Source organism: Dichotomopilus funicola, assembly GCF_033296635.1.
Source record: "Dichotomopilus funicola strain CBS 141.50 unplaced genomic scaffold C8A04scaffold_8, whole genome shotgun sequence".
Classification (NCBI taxonomy): domain Eukaryota; kingdom Fungi; phylum Ascomycota; class Sordariomycetes; order Sordariales; family Chaetomiaceae; genus Dichotomopilus; species Dichotomopilus funicola.
The window spans coordinates 499,215-517,004 of NW_026944029.1; the positions used below are offsets into that span (position 1 = coordinate 499,215).

The following is a 17,790-nucleotide window of genomic DNA, read 5'->3' on the forward strand; positions in this document are numbered from 1 at the left end:
CCCGGGAACCTAGCCAGGGAAAATAGTGGGCCCTCGGCTGTCAGTCGCAATGTCACAGCGCGCGACCTGAACCGTGCAAGCCGAGCAGGTAGCTGTGTCCCAGTCGGTATCTGGGCGCGGCTGCCAACAATCCCACAGTGGGTACCTCGCTCGAGCTCCCCTCCGAGGTACCGCCCGAGCTTCCTCCAGGCTGCGGGATTTTCTGGCTGTCCACTGTGCTGAGGTTCCGCGGGTTTCTTCTGGAGCTTGTCACGTTTGAATGCCCGCCTCACCCACCTCCATGCTTGCCCTGTCCCGGTATTTTGCCCAGGCGGGTTACCGACCATTAGGATCTTTTTCACAAGCGTGACAATGCCAACTGGGGAATTTACTGACGGTGAGGGAGTATTGACCTAGACAGCCCCCATTCTTCTCAATCAACTCGGAAACCTCAACTAACGTTAATTCGCGCTCGGCGACTTGCACGACCTCACTCTGAACCCAATTGATACAGCACTGGAACAAGCCAAGGCTTGGTACGTCGCCGTGATCACCAGTAGTCTCGCCGTGCTCATACGGCTAATGTTGCTCTCCACCGGTGAGCTTCAAGGTTTGGAGGCTTGGGGCTTCTACATAGTATCATCACGACTCTTGGCAAGACGTGAAACCGCACAGACAGGGAATAGATAAGCTTCTGGCGTTTGGTCGTTTACATCGAGGAAACCCCAGGCGAGGGCAAGGGCCGGCACATCTCGATGCAAGGAGTGCGATGTTTCCAGAGGTGTAGGAAGGTCAAGCCTTGCCGAGAGGAGCCAGCCATCCATACCAAAACTTGCCGAGAAAACAACAGTGATTGTTTTGTTTGGAAACATTGGGTGGTAACGCACGGGTCCTGTTGTATCAACGGTACCAAACAATACCGACCCCCCTCAAACTCCGGACTGGGGTTCGTGGGGGAACGGAAGAGATAGACGGTGGCGAAGGGGACGATGACGAGACAGCCAAGAGCGGATTTGCGGTCTCGGGCAACCTCCTGGTCTACACTAGTGTAGTGTACATGTTCTGTATGCCCTCGCTCTCGCCTTCCGTCGTCCTTCGCGGCGGCGGCGGCGGCGCGGCTGGGACGGCACATCCCAGACGAGCCAGACCGTCCCAAGGGCAGGGTCCTGTGAGTCTGACCGATTACAGGATGGAGACAGGGAGCTTTCCCGACATCGTCGCCATCCAAAATTCTCACTCATCATCGGTCCTTCAAGCCTTCACCAAAAAGACGAGTCATTTCTCGAATTGGCCCGGCTAGCGAGACAAAAGAACCGCACGAGGGCATACCCGACATACAGAAAGCGTGGGTGTCTGGGTGCCATGCGCGCACTTGTCCTAGATCGAGCATCGGGCTAGTCCCAGCGCTCGGCCTAAGTTCCGCGAGCAGGGCGTTTCGGTGAGCCACAAAAGTAGCCCAAACGGCGGGAAAAGTCACGATCGCGAAGCCCATGGCAAATCGCGCAATTGGCAATTGGACAATTGGCGCCCGCCCAGCCGGTTCCCCGATGCCAAACGGCTTGTCGCTCTCCCCGTGGGTGGTGGCCATTTTGAGAAAAGGGTGTGAAGCCGACAGGGCAGAATCGGCTGACGCGGAAGTGCCGAGGACACAACCGTTCCACTACGTCATCCACCAAACGCCGGGCCGGTTGCGCTTCACCTCGAAAACGCCGGCCGCCGACCCTTTTCTCGAGACAAGAAAATTTTCAAGCTCTGTATCATGTTATCTCATGAATTCCACCCCTAACCGGCGGAGTCACCGGGTTCGTTAACAAAAGGTACTCATCGATCAGAACTGCGTATTTCACCGTATTCCAAGCAGTACACGACACTAAAAGTATGACACCGTCGGGTTAATCAAAGTTTTCTGGGCATTCTGGATCGCCCAGCCTTGTCCTCCAGAACCCCAGATTCACATCACCAAGCCCATCCCTCGAGGCCAGGGTGTTCACAGGGGTGGTCGCTATCTACCGGTTCACGGTAGCTGCACTACAAAGTACCCGATTCGTACGACCCGAGACCCCAAGAAACCCCAAGAAAAAAAACAAATCCGCTACAAATGGGGGCTAAGCTTGGGGCAAGCTGGTAGGACGTCGACGAAAGCAATCAAAACCTCAATGGGAAGGAAGTAGATCTTGAGGCGGTGGCGGAGACCCGGGCTTAACAAATTGCGTCCATGTACCTGACGAAAACTCCGTACGGCGGTATCAGACTCGTCGTGTTGTCCGCTGAGATTCCGAATTAAGGGATACCAAGTGTTTACCAAGACCTTCCAAGCCGTCCGTCACCATCTCACACGGGTAGGTACGATAATTGCCCAGCGTTAGAGATTTGAGATCCGATGGGGTGTGGGAATCAATCGTCTTGGCACCTTGGATGAAATTGTGATGTGAGCACAAGGCGGCCCTGCCCAGACTCTTATCAGAACATCCAACTGGCCCGGTTGGTAAAACCTATTATTTGATCTCGGTCAACAGGACAGAAGCTCGCAAACAACAGCACACGACACATTGTCTCCTTTTTCGCCAAGTCAAGCCGCCTTTTTTTCCCATTGCTCAGCCATCATAAACGGCTCGGTGCTACTGCGGTGCCGAGATCTGGAAGAATACATGCATAGTCAAGACTACATAACGTTAGTGCAAAACACGCAGACCTCTCTCCACCCCGATCGGGTATACCCCAGGACCCCAGGTCTAGGCGTTGAGTTTCCCGTGAGCCGCGATCCCAAGGCGGAAGGAAGGGTCGCAGCCAAAAGGCGATCATTCGGGGTTGAATACACTCAAAGCGGCATAATATGGCGCAAATAGCGGTCTGAAAAGAGCCTCAAGCTTGAGTCTTTTTCTTCCGTCAGTCAAAATAGTGCGGAGTATTCGTAGTCTTTTTTACACAAACCACCGAATCCGTCTTGGTAGGGTTAAGAAAGCCAATGAAACAATGTTATTGGAGCGGCTTGTTCCAGCCTCAAAGTCTTGGGATAGCAAACCACCGGCTGGGCGCAGCTTGAGCGTATGTCCATGGTAAAACTCTTCAGAAGACCGCAAAGGAAAACAACTTCCCTCATCAATCACCGAAACGGCAACAGCCAAGCTTGGTGAGACCAGAAAGACCAAGCAAGCAGTTCTTGGCAAAACGCCCAGAGAGACACTGAGCCCAGCAAACTTGCAAGTCCAGAAGCCGCAGGAAGCCCAGAACCAGCCAACCCCGGCGCCGCCGGGCCTCCTCCGGTTGTGCCCGCCCCTCCCTCACGCCCCCAAACAACCGCCGCCATTCGCCCCGCTTACCCCGATCCCGCTCAGGCGTGGGGGTGCAAAATTCGCCGCGACCTTCGCCCCCATCGTCGGAGCTTGTAGCGACCGGACGGCAAAATCGTCCGAGAGAGAAGGGACACGACGGCGACGTGGCATGAGTAGCCCCCCCGGCCGCGAGGCCACGGACCACGGGGCCACGGCGGCCAAATCCCCCGCAAACTACCTACTGTGGTCCAGAGCGGCAAGGTGATCGGAACAGGGAGCCCGGCTTGCTTTGCGCGGTTTTGATAATGGCGACGGCGTGGTTGGTCCCTTTTGAGGACGACGAGAAAGGCAAGGGCCTGACAAAGGAAACCAAGGGTGTTTTTTGCGAGAGAAAGAGAGAGAAAAGTTTCCATTGGTCAAACTCCACAGGATTTGGAGCTCCATTCCCGGATCCGAGCTCCAGCATGCATGCTCGCAAGAAGACGAAAAAAAATTCAGGTTTCCACATTCAGTGGAACCTGGACTTGGACCCACCCAATCACCCAATGCACACCAAAAGACCCTGCCGTTTCTCAACTGCAACTTTCGCGATGCTCGCGACGGCCGTCGCTCGGCAGCCCTGGCCGGCTGGTCATGCCAGAAAGACCTGCTCCGATTTTGGCCATTTTCTTGCCTGCTCTTGGGTCCTCTTTGCAGGCATCCTCGGACGTTGCAATTTATGATGCACGGGCGTCTCGTTCAACACAACCTGGGAAAACTAAACGGCATGGCATGGGTGTTTCGATGGACGGGAAACAAGTCGAAACGACTTCCACAGGATCCTGTCCCTACTAACGTTTTAGTGTACGTGTATTCCCGCAATGAACAGCAGAACAAGGTTTTCGCCAATTCCCTCAATTCCATCGCCAAGAGATGCAAGTGACAAGGTCAAGGAGCTTACCCCAACACTGGCTTGCATGTTCCCCGCATTCTACTTTTACCGGCCCCCGTTCAACATCGCGCGCTTCTTCGAGGCCAGAAATCGGGAAAACAGCACGACGATGAAGGAACCGGAAACCAAAATGGAGTGGCCGAGGAAGCGCACATTCATGTTCTCCACCGCCAGGTCGTAAACGTTGACGCCTTTAACGTTAGCGTGGGGTATAACTACCATTGTATACCGAGCACCGAAATGAGCTGGAGCCTGTGCGAACGCTGGTCGATGGAACTGAAACGGTGCCAATGCCTGACCGTCGACTGCAAACACGGAAATTTGATCTCATCAGCGCCTCGACGAAGGAGAGCGTCTCATCATCCCAATTGCTATCCTTGGGAAGGAAAACTGGGAGATACCCATGAAGCTACCTGAGGCACAGCACGCACAGGCTCCAGCTCTCGGGCCTTGTTTTGTTTACACGACTGTTGTCGCTTTGTTCCCTTGCCGTCTTTCATTTCGAGGACTCCTACCCAAAGAAGGAAGCTGTCGAGCGACACCGCCGCCGCTCATTCGCCAATTCCCATGCGGCGCTTGTGCATCGTCAAAACCCCCCAAACCCACCGGCGCATGCAGGTACACGTTTCCGTTCCGTCTTCGCTCCCGCACAACCGCGCCCCATTAGAAACCCGCTCTCTTTGCGACGTCACGAGAAAAATACTGGAGATGGACTCCGCTGTGAAGTTGGCTAGCATGTCACCCCTGTCCTAAACAGGATATCACTGCGTTGATATCAATACGCAAGGCGAAACGGTGAAGACGAGATAGACACGTCGTCGCATGCCATTTAAACTCGCAGAATGCCGGGCCGGATTTTACCAAGGAAGGGTTCAAATCTGGAATAGTGGCGTCAAATACCATGCCGACCATGCAGAGAGTAGTCTCCTACGTTAAGGCGGTCATGAACACCGCTCAAGCTTCCGCGTCGTCTTGGATAGCCATATTGCTCGGATAGACCTACAGGGGAAAGGATAGACATACACAGTAGTAGCTAAGTTATTCTCCAACGCCGTTCGCGTCCAGAGAGCAAGATGAAACAAACCAACCCCCCAAGCCGCGGACCATGCCCTACATACTATGTACGGATATGGAACACGAAACCAACACTCCAGCGTCCATGCGATCACCAACGTTGCTGCCGCTCCCCCACCATCAAGGACCATCAAAAATAGAAAAACAAAGACGACAAGAAATTAAGGTGGTTGGCAGATCCCTAGGCAGACGGAATGTGTCATTGAAGTGTGTGCGTGCCGCATCCAGACCCAGCCTCCCGGGGCAAGGGTCCCGTCACGGACCGCACCAGCAACCGACGGACGTTCTCAGCAACAGCATTCCGCCGCCGCGTGGTGTTTCCCGTTGCGCCCTTCCCGGCGGGCCGGGGGTGGTCGCGGCGATGGGTACAAAGTAAACGGGCGGTTCAAAATGCCGCGCCGGATCGATCACTCCCTCATCCCAGGATGGGGGGTGTTGTTGGACAGAGGGAGGGAGGCTGGAATGCTACTGACGCCGTAACTACAGCTGTAATTTTCGCCTTACGCAGTAATAACTAACTAACTCACATCCTCCCTCGCCTTCAATATCCGAAAACGGACAGACCACGAGAGGGAGAGACATTGCTGACTGGTTCCTGTGACCAATGACCAATGACCGAGGACCTCCAGACAAACTGGAAGATTGAAAGAAGACATTCCTCACGGTTTTAGCCGTTCGCGGACGGGGCCAGGACGGGGCCAGGACGGGGCCAGGACGGCGCCTCCCCCACACTGCAGGCTGCGCGCGGCTGTCCTTCTGCAAAATGTGTCTCACATCTCTCTGCTGCAAGACCCTGATGAATCCAGTGAGAGAGAAAATGACCCTCCCCCGGCCTAGTGTAGAGCGAGCGGGCGGGGCGCGCGGGAGCAAATGTGTGGTGGTCCCTCGCTTATCGGGTGACAGACACACGACAATTATTATTTTCTCGCTCACCTAACCCTTCTGGCCTATCATCATGGGCTCGCTAAACGGCTGGTTCTTGACGGGGTATGTCCTATCAAAGTATAACGGCCCGGTTGGAGAATTGCGCCGGTATTAGTAGAGCATGCGAGTTCTCACCTAAACCCGTCTGGTTGCATGCCAATGTGTGCTCGTACGTGTAAGATAGTCGTGAGGATCGTTGTTGATGTTGACGTTAGTTACACAGTACATGCATTCTGCTCCTTGCATTTCCTAGCGCCAACTGGAAAAGAACAATGAGTTTTAACCCGGACTCGGCCTAATCTCCCCCTCAAGCTTTTGACATTCCGGCAATTCGAGGGATATTGAAAAAACAAGAAAAGCCTCATTGCAGCCTCTTCAACCACCACCTGCGAGATATTCTGGACGGGGTAAGCCGGGCAACAAAAGATGGGGCCCGAGGCCGGAGTTATTGGCGGGAGGGTCACGATCTCTCCGTCCGCCGGAATTCGATAGAAGCACCCGCAGTATGAGGCAAATAACTAGTATGTAATACCTCCCATGGCCGTCGTCAGAAATGGGATCCTCAAATGAGAAAAACCGATCCAACCCGACGAATTGGCGGTGACCATGAATTGGATGGATGGGGGGCAAATTGTCGCGTGCCGGGTTCCGCCCCGTGTCAGCGAACCTCACTTCCTTCAGGGCTCTGGACGAGGCGGATCTGGGGTGAGCTGACTGGACGCCTTGCTCGGCGCTTCGCTCATTTGACCTTCCGACCGCCACACCCGTCGTCGCTGGGCCGCTGGCCGACTCGGTGGTTCGGCGACGGGCATTCCATTTCGACTTATTTCCGTTTCCGATTGTCCAACTTCCACTTCAAATTCCTGATTTCTGAACGGGCTGATTTCGGGACAAGAATGGAAAAAAGAATTGATGGCAATTTGTCGGTCAATCGGAGTTCGGGATTCAAGCGGGAAACAAAGCTCGTGTCTCCAAACCGGTTGACCGAGCAAACCGCGGTTTGGTCACACCGTGAATCAACAAACGGCGCTGGACCGATGCTTTGGGCCAAGCCGGGTGGACCAAGATGGATCGGATATTTCCGCTTTGGGGGGGTATCGCCATTCCCGACCGCCGTCGCCTAAACCCGGAAAGCCGTTATTGACTCGTAGTGAAGGAACGGCTTTTTCACTTGGCTCATTCAGTTGAAGGACCAATTGTTTGCCTGTCGTTCCTTGTGTGAATTAATGGAAGTATGAGCCCCTTGAGGCCCCCTATTGTAGTTTCCCTTTTGACACAGCCGACGCGCATACCATCGCATTTCAGTCGGTGTTGTATCCGAGAAATGCCCGGAAATTCGCTCAGCCCGAGAAAAAAGCGAATGCATGTGTCATCCATTGCAATACTGTGACCTTTTCCGTTCTTGGCCATGCCTGCGAGTATGTAATTTTGCGAAACGGGAGCAAGAAAAAAAGACTTCAGCAAAATGGCCAGTGGAGTCCAGGAGTCGAGTCCAATTTTCGCGTTTTCGACTCTGACAACCAGCAGAGTGGAAACGTTAACTACATTTACCCCTTCATCTGTCCCGCCGAATTGCAGTCCAATGACGTTCTATTCCGCCACACTCCCCTAGTATCTATGCAAGATCTCAAGAAGATAGACGAAAATCCGTGTATTCTACCGAAACGCCGCGGAAACCCCTTCTCCTGTGTTGACTCGCGATGTTTCGTGCCAACACCAAGGAGGAAACCATCTTCTCGTGTGGAATGCGGAGACCGCTTGCAAGCGCACCAGGGAAGTGCCTGGGAGAAAGAAAGGGTTCACTCGGCAGAAAGTGGAGAGCTACTTCACTGATCTTAATTTTTGATACAGCGAACTCCGACGTGCCTTGTTTAGCCATAAAACTCCAATAAGTGGATCGTGACTATTTCCGCTGGGTGGTCCCAGGACCCCTATTCTCTGGTGTTTCCGCGGAATGCGCTCGACGCGTCTTTCGATGGAGCTGCGGACCCAAACGCGTCTCTGGAGTAGGTGGTGGGCGGCGATTGTCATTTGCATTCCCACGTAGCCCAAAACCTCCGCTCAGGAGTATACCTCTCTTTACCTTAGAAAGAAGGGATGTAGTGAACATAAACTCGAAGCTAGTTCCACTTGGCAAACTGTTTACATCCAGCCAGGTACTCCCGACCTATGTGTGTTTCTGTTTGTTTCCCCTTAACCCCCTATCGTGTTTGGGACTCTGGAGTTGATGAGCGACGCCGGCTCGACTCATGACTCGGGCATCCCTATGGGTTTTATACTCGGCAAGCGGCCCTTGAAATAAACTCCCAACTGGGGGGTTGTAAACTGTCGCCGTTTCTCGTCTGTTTCACTTGGCCAGAGCCCACAAGCCGGTTCAAACCGCCAAAACAAGCTTCAGCGGAGAGACGAAACAAAACTGGGGTTACCGAAAAGAAAGGAGATCTACTCGGGCAGTCCGATACTGGAGCCCAGGATCCATGGTTGCCGTTTCAAGGCAGTGAAACTGGCTCTCCCGGTGATAGGTAACCCCTTGGGCGTCCAACTAAGCGTTGTCGAGCTCATACGTGTACGCTGTTAGTCGGGTGGGTATGGGATGTGGCTTCCGAGTACCAGTTGTCGGGCGCGATTCCGATAGCCAACCCCTCGTTCAACTAGTCGTCTTAGTTTGAGGTAGAACCTCCGGTCCTCATGTGTGCCAGCACCCGTCGTATCGACGACGTCTAAACCTGACCCTGATGAAACAGTGACTAGACTTGTGGCACCACGGTTCTTTAGGACCACACGCCACCAAAACGCCGAGGAGACGGTCATCCCCATCCAAGAGCAGATAGTAGTGTTCCGGATCTCGGAGGTTCTTCGTCACCGGCGATGATACGACAACAACCACTGTAGCGTACGACTAAGTTGTGCATACCATACAGCGTACCGGGTTCGTGATGAGTGTTAGATATTACTTCTGATTTTTTATATATTGTTAATGAATTTCATACCTTCAGCCGTGGCAACGCCCAGTGGGAGTTAAAGTTGTGAAATAAAGCCAGCGTTGAACATAGTTCCCGTCTAGTTAACTCAGGGCATCCACTTCCATAGTTTGTCAATGAGAACCCTTATTTTGAGAACAGCCCTTGAGCAGACGTTGACCTATTCGAATGGGGATACAGTGATACAAAATATACTCAGGGGTTTCCCGTGTCAACTATATTTGCTTAGGCCAAATTTCCAAGTTGAGATATCTCCACGACGAATGACCTTTAGCCACCATTTTGTTTTCGTCCACCACGTATCATGGACCTCAACACTTTAGCATGAATGAGGGAAGCAGCTGGAGCGGGTTCGAAGGTCATAATTGCTGCTCCTATGTTGACATCGCAGCCCCTGAAGAACAAGGACGAGACATTGCACATACTTCCGGGTCTGTCGGGGCCTTTACGGCGACGAGAGTACCATAATTAACACAACTCCTTCATCATCTCATACATTTCTCCTCGTGTGAATGGAAGAACGTGCCAGCGCCCATGATCGGCCAGTTGCTAGGTCTAGCCCAAAGCCCGTAGGAAGCAAAACCGCCGGATCTTATATTGAGATGTCAACTGCTCCTTTGCCAACTTTACAGGAACGTGGATGTCATGATCCAAGTGGCAGGTTGGGGGGGGGGGATAAGATATAGTCCTGAACGCCTGACCGGGACTACATCTAACCCTGTCCATGGGGTTACCACCTCCACCTATGCCCATGCCCGGCTTATTCTCCACGACGCGAGCCTTTATACCTCTTTGACCCCTGATAAACCTCGTGGTAAAACCCTGCCTGATATACGCGTAGGGGAAGAACTCCCCTACCTTACATATTAAATTTACCATACATACCCACTAAGACTTTCACAAGTGCCGAATCTCAAAACCCAAGTCTACACGTGTCTATCCACCCAAAACATCATGGGACACACTAAACAGAGACCTCCTGAACAGTTCACGCCTAGCTTAGAGGATACGAGACAGGTGAAGACAAGTACGGCAAGTCAAGCAACACTATCCGCCACGTTCAGGCACACTGCGTCAAATCCCTACGATATCCGAGACCACGCCTGAATCATGGCCGACCACATTCGGCATTGTCTCACTCACCGTGTGCTCATGGTCCTTTCACGTGCTTTGTTTTCGATCTATAGTTTCCGAGCGATCAACCAACCGAGCTACTTTCCGCATAACCTATCACTGCCCCTGAGAAGCCGTGAGATCAGGGGGTAATTGTAGCAAGCGGAACAATGACATAGTAGCAGTTCTAGTGGTGTAGGGAGAGCCGCAGCACGATAATTCCTCACATACCCTTCCTTGCCTACACAGGCGTAAAATATGCCGGGAGTATCTCCTCAGCTTAGAGTAAGCAGAGCAGCAGGTATAGTTGTCACATCTAACTCACCATGAGCCTTGTTCAAGCAAAACCGGCATCGGAAATCTTGTCTCAAAGGACAATACCATTTTGCCGAACACGGCCATTCCATCGGCACTATCTCGACAACACTCACAAGAGTTGCCATGGTATCATCATCAAGGCGATGTCCACGCACCTCAGCTCCCTCTCCCAGAACAGAACCAAACAGGCGTCACATATCACCCCCGACCTCTCCCTCCCTTCTAACACCTACCACCAACTATTTTCCGTAGGTACGTAAACTAACCACAAACCTATATGACAAACAGGCAGCATACTCTGCCTCAAAACCGCCCGCCTGGTACCAATCCCTCGAAGGAACACAGGGCCTCCCTGATCACACCATGTGATACATCCCGTTCACTGTAGTATCGGCCTCAACCTTCGGCCTATGCTCACCCACACCCTCGTTCATACGTATGAGCGGCGCCTGGGCAAGGCAGGCTCCCTGGGATACGCAGCCGTTGAACGAAGCATGTTCCTGCTCCTCACGCTATGTGACTTATCCCATGGATCGTTGGGATATATCCACTTTGCCTACCTCTATCACTGTGAATTATGTCGATGCTTCCTCAGCCATTCTCTCCTTGATGCGAGAGCGGGTGTAGTCACTAAACCGAATGAACCGCCCCAACCAAACCAGGCGTAGGCAGCTAGGTATAAAAGGCATTGCGGGACATCAAGACAGCACGAGGCGGAACATAACACGACAACACAACAGCAAGACGAGAACGAACAATTCTATATTTGCTCCCCGGCATCCCTTCCAACTGCCGCATCCGTTCTCGCAGTGTTTATTATATCATATCTCTAGCGTCAATGACAAAAACTGAAAAGCGAGCAACATAACCAAGCCTTCGCTTCAGACCATGCCGACCAACCGACCGCCCGAACAGAGAACAGCTAGCCCGCTTGCCGAAAGGAGCATGGGAAGGCGCAAAAACAAAGACTGAAAAGAAAATATAGCAAAAAAGCAAAGAGAAACGGGGACAGAAGCACACGAGATCTATCCCAAACCGAACCGCCGGAGGTTGAACTCAACAAAAGGGGTTGTGTTGCGCTTCCCTGCCCTTTTTTCTAAGAACCAGGCAGAACCGGACCAGACCAGACCATTGTAAATGAACCAACCTAAGCCGCCCGCCCCAGCCCCATCCGAATAACGCCGATGCTCTAATGCTTAGCCGTGACCTTTTCGCCCGTCAACTTCTCAACATAAGTCTTCGCCCTGTTTGTGCCATTTGGTTAGTCATCTTCAAGATCAAGGGTTAAAAAAGGCGTCTAGGGGGGGGGCAGGACGTACATATCACCCAGGGCAACCATGCAGACGGTCTGCCAGACGCCGAGTCCAATGCGGGGGGCCACACCGCGGTACAGGCCCTTGATACCGTTGCTTTCATAGATGTACTTGAAAGTGTTGCCGACAGTCATCTTCTTGGGGCGGTTGGGGTCGTCCTTCTTGCTCTGCATCTCAACACGGATGACCTCAATAGGCTGGTTCCAGGCGGACAGACCACCACCAAGAGCCGAGGCGGTGATCTTCTCCACGGCGCTCAGCTTCTCGCCGTGCTCCTTGCCGGTGACGCGGCGGATGCCCTGCTCGGCAAGACGGCTCAGGCCGAAGCGGGAGCCCCAGTTGGTCATCTGGCGGATGGCGACAGCGTTGACGCCCTTGTTGATGCCACGAATACCCTCACGGCGGTAGATGTCCATGAAGGTGGCCCAGGTGCCGGGGGTCTTTTGGCCGGCCGCAGCCACCTTATGCTTGGTGATTTCGACCGTCTTCATGCAGGTGCAGAAGCCCATGGTCGCGTATGCCTGAACAACACCGCCCGACACGCCGCCAATGATGCCGCCTCCGAACTCGCTGGCGCCCGCGACACGGGCATAGTACTCGGCCTCAGAGGCGACAAAGAGCAGCACGGCGCCCTTGGTCGACGCTTCGATCCAGGCCCAAGGAATCAGACCCTGGTAAACTGTAGGCAAGAGGGATGGTCAGCAGCTATTCATGTCTTGAACGTTGGGTGGGCCGAGAGGGTTGGCATCATGGCCCCCCAAAACCGACACCCTAACTGCATGTGAATGCAATGTGGGGGTTTCGGGGGTTCAATGTGTGAATGTGAAAACAAAAACGTGGGGGTGGAAGAGGGTCCGGGTGTAACGTACAGCCGAGGAGACCGCCACGGTTCCAGATGCGGCCCAAAGCTGTCGCGAAGCCATCGCCACGGTGAGCGGCCATGGTGGTCTTGGTGACCTCCAGGGGCTGACCGAGGGTGGTGACCTCAAACATGTTGAGCCCGGCGCCCAGCAGCAAGTTCGAGAACTTGATGGGCTTCTTCTCGAGCGTCTGCGGCGACGAGGCCGGGGCGACAGCGGCGGACATGACTAGGCGGATGTTGCGACAAAAAGGGGCCCTGACCAAGGGAAGAGGGTGCTTCTTCGCGGAGGGTTGGGTACTGGAAGGGAGTGAAGACCTGACGGCGGACGCGGAGTCTTTGGGTCGGATTTTAGTTTCGACGGTTTACCGAATGCACTGTCTCGAGGACGAAGATATTGCAGGAAAATAGATGCAAGTGGACGGTTTCTTTCGAAAATCGGCTGGGAAGGAGGGGAAGGGGACACAAAAGTTAGCATGTGCTACCGATGGGCGCTCATCACTGTGGGTTACCGAGTCCTTTGACTGGCTGTGCCTGACGCAGAGAGGAGCTCTCGTCGACGAATACCCGCGGCAATGGCAATGCGACATGGAAGTCGCAGCGGTGCGAAAACAGGGGTTCCACACTTACTTGCGTGGTACGAGTCGGGAAACTTTCAGACAAAGGGCGGGGCTCCAACAGCGATCAGAGTTGGCGATGGTTTTGCGATGGTGGTTGCGATGGGATGGGAGAAACTGGAAGTGTTCGGGAACAATCGGGGACTTTGCACAGGATTACACTTTTGAGGCTGACGCCCTGCGACTCCCAAAAAATTGCTGGATGGGCTTTTGGGGGGGTTTCGCCGACTGTGGTGGGTGGTGCTTGCCAACTCGGGGTTTCACGGGGCGCAGGGGTGTGGCATTCAACTCAACAGACACCCTTGATTGGCTCTCTGCTGGGGCGTCCCTCAACGTCTTCCGGCGCGGCTCAACGCAATCCGCTTGGGGTTTGGCCGATACCAAGTTGCGGACCGGGACTTGGGGGAATCAATTGGGCATTACACTGGCTTGCTGGGTTCCTTCCGTCTTGTGAGTTGGGACGGCCGTTGACGACAACAGCACACGGCATCGAGGACCTACTTTTCGTTTTTTTTAGTTTGTTTTGTTGTTTCTTCCGTCTTGCCAAGAAGAGAAAAACACACCGATTTACATTGTTTAAAAAGTGATTGGCGTGTAAGAACTCCCCGAGACCGCTTCTTCTCAAGACTGGGCATCGCCAAAGCCACGACCTTCTTGGCGTTGTGTTCAATGTCCGAGATCGCAGAACCGGGAATCGGGCGGGATGGACAGGGATGGCCGATGGGTGCATCGGGCATCTCCACTTGATGTCTCACGTTAGCCGACCCGGGCATCGTGTCTCGCATCTCATCATCAGACACCAAATCCGTCGTCTGATCCGCCAAGACCTAGAAAAAGGTTTCGGAAACACAACACAGGCAGACCATTAACCGCTTTTGCTTTTCATCCTCTGGGCCCAGAGTCCGCAAAGTGTATCGTACAATCGTAATGGACAGCCACCCACCCAGTACACCGTTGTCCCGGGCTGCAGAAACCGCTAGATACCCCATCCATTCTATAGATGATATAACCGTAAACGAACCCTTCACGCCGTGCCCAGCAACCCAATCCTATGGGCGTAATGCGCCCCTTTTTATATTACAGCCTCTTACAGCTTCGCGACAATCTCGGCCCACTTGTCGGTCGAGAAAGACTTGGGGCTGCATACGGGTCACATTAGCGGCTATTATTTTATGGCGTGTGTGTGTGTGTGTGTTTGTAGTAGGAAAAAGGGTCTGGGGTTGCTTACCGCTCGATGGGCGCGCCGAGAGCACGGTCGATAATGAGCTGCGGCAGCACACCAATGGCGCGCGACACACCAAACAGGACAGTGTAGTAGTTGGCCTCAGTCAGGCCATAGTACTGGAGGAGCACACCAGAGTGGGCATCGACGTTGGGGTAAGGGTTCTTGGTCTTGCCGTGCTCGGTAAGGACGCCAGGGGCGATCTTGTAGACCTGGCTGACGAGCTTGAACATGGGGTCCTCGGGCATCTTGGCTATGGAAGGGGTCAGTATAATTCATCACATGTAGAGAAAACGAAATACTTCCGGGGGTGCTTACCCTGAGCAAAGGTGCGCTGAGCCGAGTAGCGGGGGTCGGTCTTGCGGAGGACGGCATGGCCGTAACCGGGGACGACACGGCCGGCGTTGAGGGTGTCCCAGAGGTACTTGGTGATGGCCGCGTCGCTGAGGTCGTCACCAACAACCTTCTTCATCTCGGTGAGCCAGTTGAGCACCTCCTGGTTGGCCAGGCCGTGGAGAGGGCCGGCCAGACCGTTCAGGCCAGCGGCCAGAGACAGGAAGGGCGAGCTAAGGGCACTGCCGACAAGGTGGGTGGTGTGCGCGCTGACGTTACCGCCCTCGTGGTCGGTGTGGATAGTCAGGTAGAGACGGAGAAGCTCAATGAAGTCGGCGTTGTTGCCGAAGCCCAGCTGGTTGGCAAAGTTGAACGAGTAGTCCTTGTCCTTCTCGGCCGGGACGACCTTGCCGCCCTTGAAGACGTTCTGGTAGATGCGGGCCGCGATGGTGGGGAGCTTGGCGATGAGGTCCATCGAGTCCTCGAAGGTGTAACCCCAGTACTCCTTCTTGTGCACACCCTTGGCGTAGGCGCGGGCGAACGAAGAGGTCTGCTCCAGAGCCGTAACAGCCATCGAGAACTGGGCCATGGGGTGGAGGTCGGTCGGGCAGCGGTCGATGAGTTCCTCGACGAACTTGGGGATCTCGGCGCGAGCGGCCCAGTCGGCAGACAGATCGCGGACCTGCTGCTCGGTGGGGACCTCACCGGTCAGAAGAAGCCAGAAGAGGCCTTCGGGAAGCGGCTCCTGGCCACCGGGGGCCTTGGGCAGAAGCTCCTGGCACTCGGGGATAGTCTTGCCGCGGAAGCGGATGCCCTCCTCGGAGTCGAGGACGGAGCCTTCCCATACAAGGCACTTGATGCCACGGGCACCGCCATATACTTGGTCAAGGGTGACCTTGTCGATGACCTTGGAACCATGTTCTCTGTTGAGTGCCGGGGCGCACGCGTTAGCGATCTGAGATCTGATGCGACATGAACACCCACCTTCTCGAGCTTGAAGGTGGGGGGACGGGGGACGACGACGGAGTTGTGGTGGTTCTTACTTCCTCAGGGCCTTGACCTGCTCAATCTTCTCGGGCAGAAGCTCGGCGAAGCGCTCCTTCAAGGTCTGTGGACGGGTTACGCGGTCAATGGATGATGTCGACATGGCGGGCAGCGAGCGAGGGACCAAAAAAGGTGGGCGGTACCTGGGTCTTGGAGGAGTAGCACCTCGCAGCCGCAAAAGCGGTGTTCTGGGAAAAGAGCGAGGGCGCCCTCAGCGAGGCCCTTATCGTGGAGGTCGCTAGACGCATAGCGGGAGCCATGGTAGGTATCTGGTGGTGGCTGGAAGGTTGGGATGTGGTTGGAAGTTGAGAGGAAGGACTGAAGGGGGGAAAAAAGTTTCGGGCGATCAAGAAAAACCCGCAGGAAACCCCCGGGGCCCGGGGGGCACATGGGGGTGGCACCTGTAAAATGGCGGACCAACCGGGGCATCGGACCAAGGTTCTTTCCCCCCAAAAACATCAATCCAAGACCATGTCTCCTTGCTTCCCGATACCTCCCGTCGTTGAGGATTGGCGGTTCCGAATTACACCGCAAGATAGGTGGCGTTCCCATCGCCATACATGTATGAACACAAAGCATTGTCCGTTGTCCGTCTCCCATTCCCATGCATGACGTGCATCATTGCACAACACATAGTTAACCAAATACATCGTTAAGAGCTTGGTTTAGCTACTGATAGAGAGCTGGGTCCCCTCGAAAAATTTGGTTCTCCAGTTGAGGCCCATGCTTCTTTGACATGCAAGAGATTGACGTCACGGCAACCCCCGGTTCCCTTTTTGGCTTCAACTCTCGTCAACCACAACGAGCACAACAAAATACATCAGCAACCGTTAAACAAGGAAAAAGCTCCCTTGGCTTGTGTCCCTTAGCTGAATGATGGTCGTTTAATTGCAAGTTTGTGACTCGATTGTAAATTGTCCGTCGCACGTCCGCAGTAATAAACCTCTAATAAGTCAGAATACATCGTTAAAAACTATCTCTGTCAAACGCCTGTCAAATGTGTCTAGTTATAACATTCTGTCTACACTAATAAGAGGCCAATGTTTTTTGTTGGGTGTTCGCTTCGGCTCCTCGGCGATTTTCAGGGACTCCAGGACCAGGGCCGCTTGAACATTGGCTTAGTCAGCTAGCAAAAACTTGCAAACAGGGGCTGACGATATGTGGGCCCCTCGATAAAAAGGCCAGTCGCTTTCTCTTTCCCTGGCCCCGCCTCCTTCGCCATCCCACACAGAAAACTCGCGTTGCCGCTCGTCTTTATTTGCGAATTCCATCAATTTATCACGGCGCGCCATCACGATCGTATCTCCATCAGTTCCAGCCCCCGTAGGCCCAGTGTATATTCACTGGCATTGCAGGAATCATCCGCAGGCGTGTAACAGTGCGGCTTGCTGAACTCCTAGGTCGCGCAGAGTCTGCTGGCACCCTCGCATTTCCCGCGATTTTTCGCAGGCAACTACAAGAATATTCGCGCCCCTTCCCCGAACGAAAACAGTGTTTCCCACCAAATCCGGCCACATTTCAGGTTGGCTAGCTCTTTGGGGTCAACAGGATAACCGCGCTCTCCTGGATATCGTAATCCGTTGATCGCATTCTCGAAAGAGAAAGAGTGCATTAGCAAAGACTGGATCGCCTCGACAAACACAGTATTTTCGTGACTTGGGGCATGGCATAGACCTTTCCGCGCCACTAGACCACTGCGATCTTTGATATTCCACGGAACACAGGAACTACGGGCACTGCGGGAAGATCTCATCTGGCATTGCCCGTCATCGCCGACCATCTACCATCCAGCACCCAACATCCCTCTACC

At 54.0% G+C, this 17,790-nt stretch overlaps 3 protein-coding genes across 3 annotated transcripts; all 3 read right to left on the minus strand.

Moving 5' to 3' along the window:
- Positions 1-4,227: 4,227 nt before the first annotated feature.
- C8A04DRAFT_25758 (uncharacterized protein) lies at positions 4,228-5,838 on the minus strand (the record flags this gene model as incomplete). The annotated part of the gene is made up of 2 exons (XM_062779681.1): positions 4,228-4,373; positions 5,784-5,838. 2 exons carry the CDS (start codon positions 5,836-5,838, stop codon positions 4,228-4,230), a joined length of 201 nt encoding a protein of 66 aa, XP_062639901.1.
- Positions 5,839-11,781: 5,943 nt separating this feature from the next.
- C8A04DRAFT_25759 (mitochondrial carrier domain-containing protein) lies at positions 11,782-12,991 on the minus strand (the record flags this gene model as incomplete). Its single annotated transcript, XM_062779682.1, has 3 exons — positions 11,782-11,836; positions 11,912-12,584; positions 12,775-12,991. The coding sequence occupies 3 exons, from the start codon at positions 12,989-12,991 to the stop codon at positions 11,782-11,784; spliced, it is 945 nt and encodes a 314-aa protein (XP_062639902.1).
- Positions 12,992-14,468: 1,477 nt separating this feature from the next.
- Positions 14,469-16,240, minus strand: C8A04DRAFT_9724 (citrate synthase-like protein; the record flags this gene model as incomplete). Its single annotated transcript, XM_062785598.1, has 5 exons — positions 14,469-14,520; positions 14,610-14,856; positions 14,922-15,859; positions 15,980-16,044; positions 16,124-16,240. 5 exons carry the CDS (start codon positions 16,238-16,240, stop codon positions 14,469-14,471), a joined length of 1,419 nt encoding a protein of 472 aa, XP_062639903.1.
- Positions 16,241-17,790: the final 1,550 nt, after the last annotated feature.